Here is a 7,139-nt window from a genome sequence, read left to right on the forward strand (position 1 = left end):
AAAAGAAGACTTTATAAAGCATCTCAAAAGCAGAAGAAGAACCACTAACAATGCCTGAATGGAGTCCTGATTTTGTTGGGTTAAAGTTATCTAATGCTAGGGTTACCGTTAGTGTTAATGTATTAAACATACGCCTGGAATCTTGTCCGATGTATCCAACACTCCATGAAATGATATCTAACTTTGTTCCCTAATTCTAAAACAAGTCTCCCTGCAGCGTCCTTACATAAGCAGCCGACGCTGGGCCCTTAGTGTTTCAGAAAGCTACTGAGTAGAAATGGGGAAACTGGTGTTAAAAATTGATGATTTGCTTTTTTGTGGTGTTTGTCTGAACTCACTAAAGAGACGAAACTTGTCCCGTTATCCTAGCTTTTGTGTTCCAACACAAAAAATTGCAAGTCTGCTCTTGCATCAAGCTCCTTTTATCTTCCTGAGTGTCTTCAAACCTTGCACTGTTTTTTTACAGGCCCATACATTAACATTACCTCTACTGCTAAACTCCCTTGTAATTTCCTTCTTACACTTAGAAGAGAGAGAATCCTCTTACTTTGTATTTGGCTTCTCAACATCTCGAGAAGTCTGAAGTCTAATTAATTAGGTGTGTAATCATAAGAATGTTTCCTCGGGATTAGAGTGTAGAGGAGAGGCTTTGATCCCACATCTGTCAGTCAGCTAAGCCCACCTTCTCCATCTATGACCGTACTTTCCCCTGAAGGATTTCTGGAGTCTGTAATTTCTCCGGCAGAACGCTCAGCGTCTGAAGCCTGGTAGCTTTTAGCCTTTTTGAGATGTGAGTCGTTGCATCATACGGCAGCTGCGCTGACACGACAGTTGCCAGAGTGTGTGTTGCGGTTTTTATGCACGCGTGTGCGTCGAGGGCCAATTCTTCACCTGTGTGTGTGTGTGTGTTTTCGTGTTCTGTGTTGCTTGTTTCTTCTGTTGCCGTAGGGGAGTTCAGCAGCAGGTGTTAGTATACTCCTCTGAGTTTTTTTTTTCCTCATAATGAGTTCCCAGTCCACACACTGCCCTCTGAAGGAAACATTGTCATTACCAAAGGGGGGAAAAAAAAAATCAAATGATGAATAACCGTCAGAACATTGAGAAGTTTTATGTTTTTTTGACTCTGAGTTCGGGAGTTCAGCCTTAGCGCCGGATCAGAACTCTTGTCCTGGTCACCCTGGGCGATGTTTCCTCCCTCCATCAGCAAGCACAGCATCTCCGGTCTCTCGGGGGACCCTCCCACCTGGCTGACTGGGGTGAGTGTGTTTGGCTGTTGTGTGCGTGGGTGCGCGAACACATGAGTAATAGCCCAGGCTCAGCTCTCTCCATCAGCGCAGAGGACGTCTCCTGCCTTTTCTTGGCTTCGGCCATTTTTCTTGCTTCTTGTCTCCCGCGCTGAGCTCCTGTCCCAAATACGATCTTTATCAGCCCTGATTTATCTTGTACACAATCTCCCCCTCCACCTTCTGTTTCTCTTATTCCGCCTCATTTCTGCTTTCTTTCTTTATCTTGTTTCACGCTAATTTTCCTCACATTTGAAATTCATTTTTCAGATTTAATGGGAATGACTGGGACTTGCTCTTCATCTTCTCTTGTCATCTCAATGCGTCAGACTGTCTGAAAGGAGATGTGGGAGATACTTTGAGTACATTTATGTTGTGAAAGACATGGAAAGAACACTGAGGAAGAGCCAGAGCTTTGCTTCAACAACCAAAATCACAATCTTTGATGTAGATGATGTTATTGAATGAGGAAGGCATAAAGTTGGCTATTTCCAGGACCAGTAAGCTATTGAAGATGGGTAGATTTGTATAGCATGTTCCAGCGAACAGTTCAAAGTGGGTTACACAATACAGTAAACAACCAAAAAACAAACATTAAAATACAGAGGCAAAGTAAAAGTAAGAAAAAGTTGTAATCCAGAACAGAATTAATCTGCTTTCCAATTATTAATCAAAGGCAACTCTAAACAGCTGAGACTTTAGCCTTCACTTTAAGGAACTCGGTGTTTCATATGCTTTGCAGTTTTCTGGAAGTTTGTTCCATCTTAGAGGAGCATAGCAGCTAAATGCTGCTTCTCCATGTTTGGTTCTGGTTCTGGGGATGCAGAGCAGACCAGAACCAGAAGACCTGAGAGGTCTGGAAGGTTGATACGGCGACAATGGGTCTGTATCTTTTTTGGTCCTAAATTAACAAAGATATTTTGAATTTGTTTTCTGAGCATGCATTAGTTTCTCATAATCTTTTTGAGAAGTTACTCCTTCTTCAGGTGATAGAAGGCTGACTTTATAATTGTCTTTATTTGTGTTGGGAAGCCATGATGTAGAGAGCATTGCCTCTTCTTCAAATATCAGTAGTTGTTCATGACAGGAAGGCTGAACAGATATTTTAAGTCCTGTTATGCTATAGCTCTTGGGATCAACTCAGATTTCTAACAAAGAAGTTGGAGATCGGAAACTAGTGACAGAATTGTGATGGGTTTATCTCTAGCATGTGGATCTTCAGGACATGTCACTCACAGCAGAGTGATCAGTTTGAAAATCAGCAGCTTCTCTACGTGTTTATCTATTGTACACAACATCCATGCAATTCTTCCATCGTTTCTACATGTGTCCTCTTCTCCTTCATTCCCCTCCCACTCGCCCGCTCCTTCTCTCTCACTTTTCTTCCCCTCTCCGCTTCAGCCAGACAACCAAACACACACACTCTCTCTTTTTCTCTCTCCCTCTCTCTCTTCATCACTGCGCTGCCCTGTGTATCACACTGACGGTCTTTGCATCCAAAGGATCTAAATGTGTCTACCTTATCCTTCTTTTCCGACTCCTATCACAGGTTCTTTTTTTGTTTGTTTTGGTTTTTGGTAGCTATTTTTTTTCTCCCCCTCCTTTTTGGTTTGCCAAGTACAGAGCTGTATGCAGTTTGGGGTGGAAGGAAGAGTGGAGGTGGGGGGGGTGGGCGCCCTGGCTGACTCGATCGGAGGAAAAGGAGATGGGAGAACTGCGCGGGCAGGAAGGATGTGCTCGTTGCTGCAGCTTCTGATTCAATTAGCATGAATTTCACAGCGAAGGCAGCAGCGGCAGCAGCATCCCCGTCAGACCGTCTGAGCGAGCCAGCAGCGGCAGCAGCTTCCCGCGTCGGCGCTCCGTCAAGGGGACCCGCAACTGTTTCCCGTCGCTTTCCCACCTTGGAGAGCGGTCTTTGAAGCGGCTCAGCAGTGGATTCTCAAAGCGAGAGGAGGGAGCAAGTAGGACGGAGCTTGTTTGTCAGTCCTAGGATGGGAAGATTGTTGAGATGAACTGAACGCCAGGCACTTCAGCGCTTTTGGTTATGGTTTAATCTCGTTAAGCTGTTTTTCTTGGGGGCTGCTCAGCATTCTATGACCCGTATTGATTTATCCTGCCAGAATAGAGGGGAAGGATTTCAACGGCGTGCTTGGAAATAGCCAGCTGTTTTTGCTCCGGCTCCAGATTCCTCCTTTGCCCCGGAGTGCTTCATTTTATGTCTTAATCTGTGTTTTTCCTTCTCTCGGCTCCTGACTGAAAGGGTTTCATAGCTCCCTCAAGGATTCTAAAAAAAAAAAAAACCCAGAACCGGATTTTGGACGCTCCTTCTTCGCAGCATCCTTGTCTGCTCCTGTTTATTCTGCACTCTGGTTTTATTCAGATGTGTTTTCTCGTTCGGCTGCCATAAGTTGTGTCGGGCAGACTAAGCAGAGATGGTAGGCTCGGATTATGGGAGGAGAAAACCTCTGAAGATCTCCCCAAGGCAATGGGAATCCTGAAGAACAATTGACTGAAAGATCATCGCAGACAAGTGTCTAAGATGGAGTCCCATGTTTGCTAAGTTAATACTTATCGGCTAAGATTCTGTTTCGACAGTTCCGTTTATCAGATTTAATTAGCTGTTTTAGGGTAGGAGTAGGAACATTGGTTTTAAAGGATCAAGAAGCTTCTGGATATCAATATTTGACTCCTGGAGATTTTTCATCTCAGAGAGGATCTTGTATTTTTTTCTTCTTCTTCAGTGATTTTATTTCCAGTCATTTTTGGGATTTTCAAGCAAAGGATCTGCTTTTGATTTTTGTTCCCCCTTTCTTGGCTTATACTTCTTTTTAATCTGTATTTTCTGTTCCTTTGTTATTATTATTATTTTTTTGTCCAATCCCAGGCTGGTAGGCTGGGGGGATCATGGGCCCTGGATTCCTTTGAGATGTTCACTTCCTGTTTGTGTCGCATGAGGGGGAGAGGCCTGCCCTTCTTCTCAGGCCCCGCCCCCATGGAGCAGGAGGTGGAAGTGGAGGTAGACGGAGGGTTGCTATTGGTGCCCAGGCAGGGTGCGGCGGCGTCCCCCGTGGTGTGGGCCAGCCCTGCCCTGCTGTTCCGGCTGGTGCTCTCTCTGGCATTGCTGGTGTTCCCATGTCCAGCCGTAGCCGCCCGAGTCTCCTCCTCCCTCAGCACCACCCACCATGTTCACCACTTCCACAACAAACATGGCACTGTGCCCATTGCCATCAACCGGATGCCCTTTGTGACACGCGGGGGCCATGGTAAGACCTTTGTCTTTCTGCTTCTCTTTGGTGATTTGTTTGGTGAAGCCGCCATTGAAAACCACATCTGTGTTAGCAGGACTTGAAAGACTTCAAGTTTTGGGTTGACTTAATCTTCTTAGAGAGGATAATTTATGTTCACAACAAGTTTTAAATAACCAATTGAACCATTGGAATGGTTGTGATTTCAGAAACAATGAGATGACCCCCAGCTTCAACAAGCAGTCTCCTTGGCTTCCTCTGCTTCCTGTTGAGGCTAGCCTCCTGGCTCATGGCTCTGGCTTGTTGGGTGATGTTTTCCACTGCCTGTTCCCTTTTGGGGTTTTTCCACCAGATCCCCAGCCAGCTGGGTTCTGCTACTTGCCTTTCAAGTTCATAGTCCATCTTGAGCCCATGGGCTTATGGAACTGTGGCAAATTTAAATCCATGTAATCACTCCAAACAGTGAATAATTGTAGTCAGGAAAAAGAATCGTGTCAAGCTGGGTTTGAAGACGGCAGGTGTCACGTGACGCCTGTTAGGGTTCTTTGTGTATTGAGGGAAAAAATCCATAGATAATTGCCTGAGCACATCATATTTTGTCCTACTTTCTGCAGCATATGTCTTTGGCTCAGTGCTCTATGGCGCTTCGGCTGCTGTGCTTTTCTTAGCCTAAGCTGTCAGGGACAAGGCAGGGTTTCACACTGATGATCGCTTTGATGTTCCCCAACTCGAGCTTTTCTCTGCAATTTTTTCCCCCCTCCTTTTCCTGTGCTTCATTACAACCTCGCTGACAGGAGATGCTAATAGCACATATTGATTCCTCAGCATGTTCATGCTCATGCTGCCCAATTTAAATTCACTTAGTGAGTCTGCACAGCTTGTCTAGTCCTCTAACTTCCACTGTCTACCTCTCACTTTTGCCAGAGCGTACCTGTAGTCGGCAGGGTGTCGGATTCGCCCGCACAGCGCCGACCGTCAGTAGTCACTGGGTTGCCTTTAGTCTCTGTAGATGTGTTCAGTTCACAACTTCCATCCCCAGGGCTCAGGACTGCATTACACTTGTGACATGAGCCCATGTGTTCCCCAGCTGAAGTAGTCTTGAGCTCACTAATGAGATTTGGTATCTGGCATTGAAGCTAAAATAATTGCATAATGCCCTGTTTGTATAACATTTCATCAATGTCGAGGTCTTCAGAGCTCTTTACACTGCAGTCATTAACCCATTCATACACACGTTTACACACACTGATGTGAATAATGTGATGAGGCAAAGGCAAATCTCCAAGCTAATCTGAGTAACATTTTAGTTGGGATATCTTCACCAGATCCTATAATCATGTTTTCTGATGCTTTAAGTATTAGGAGAGGAGTATTATTGTTTTGAGCTTTCCAGCATGTTATAAAGTTTTTCCTCATCAAAAACATTGTTGGCTTGATTCTTTCATGCACGTTAGATAAACCCTTTAATCTCCTACAGTAGGGTGTCCAAAGTCGGTCCTCGAGGGCCGGCATCCTGCATTTTTTAGTTCTCTCTCTAGTTTAGCACACCTGCATCAAATGATGGCTCATTAGAAGGCCTAAGGAGAACGTTGTCTTGCCGAGGAGGTTGTTACGACCACCAGGGAGAGAACTGAAACATGTAGGATGCCGACCCTCGAGGACCGACTTTGGACACCCCTGTCCTACAGCAAGCAACCATTCAGCTGAGCAAAACATCTGGTTGGACCTAGCCCCGCCTTCAAGGCGCAGCTCCTCCTCGGAGCTACCCAGTATCCACCTCACAGAGCAGCCTGCCTGCACTGAGCCCCTTCAGACTAGCCAATAACAAAGAGCAAACACTTGGTGGAACTGCACATCTGCTGAGCTCATTATACAAGCTGCTTTTCAGTGCAACGCTGGGAAAAAAAAAAAAAAAAAATATTGTTAAAGGGATAATATAGGAGCCATGTTGTAAAGACTTCTTGAAGGTGGAGTTTCAGAAAGAGCAGGAAGCATTAAAGAGTCCGAAGAAGCAGAATTTCTTTTTAAGTCATTTTTAATATATAGAACATTTTTATAACTAAAGGTAACAGTTACTTGATTGTGCTGTAAAATGGCACCTGTGGAAAACACATACTGTCCCATTAAGGTTTGATAAACTTAATGTACGGACAATCAGTTTAGTTCTGATTTTCAAACATATTCTTCACCAGTCTCCGTTTTAAAATGTTGACATTAAATTCCAAAACTTTTAACCAGATGTTGCATTCAGTTCACTGGCTTGCAATTCTCTGTCTGCTGTAAAGACCAAAAATCCCCTCATAATAGGCCGGATTGAAAAGACTTAGAAGAATTCTACTGAAGGTTGTGTTATCCTGCTGTTTATTTGATGTTGCTTGGGTTGCTTATGCATGAGAAGACGTCACTTTTCCAATAACATTATTCAGAGTTTTGCTTCTTAAAGGTATTCAGAAATCCATTTCTTTCTCTCCCACCCCCCACAAACACTTTAAAAGCATTATTTAAAATTGTTGCTCTCTTAAAATGACAACCTTTACCACTTTCTCCTCTTCATTTTCTCTTCCATCTGGCATCCATAATTGGACTGAAGCTCTAACATCTCGACTTGCTC

At 44.3% G+C, this 7,139-nt stretch overlaps 1 protein-coding gene across 1 annotated transcript in view; it reads left to right on the top strand.

Moving 5' to 3' along the window:
• LOC106916795 (neurexin-2-like) overlaps window positions 1-4,978 on the top strand; it is a 171,686-nt gene extending 166,708 nt beyond the window's left edge. The window contains exons 11-14 of the mRNA XM_088015978.1: window positions 1,129-1,256; window positions 3,049-3,244; window positions 4,265-4,546; window positions 4,881-4,978. Of these exons, the coding sequence (XP_087872104.1) occupies window positions 1,129-1,256; window positions 3,049-3,244; window positions 4,265-4,546; window positions 4,881-4,978 (704 nt within the window). The remainder of the gene's footprint in view (window positions 1-1,128; window positions 1,257-3,048; window positions 3,245-4,264; window positions 4,547-4,880) is intronic.
• Window positions 4,979-7,139: the final 2,161 nt, after the last annotated feature.

Source organism: Poecilia mexicana, unplaced genomic scaffold (genome assembly GCF_051168715.1).
Source record: "Poecilia mexicana isolate PSO_F unplaced genomic scaffold, ASM5116871v1 scaffold_18, whole genome shotgun sequence".
In the NCBI taxonomy this organism is placed as follows: Eukaryota; Metazoa; Chordata; class Actinopteri; order Cyprinodontiformes; family Poeciliidae; genus Poecilia; species Poecilia mexicana.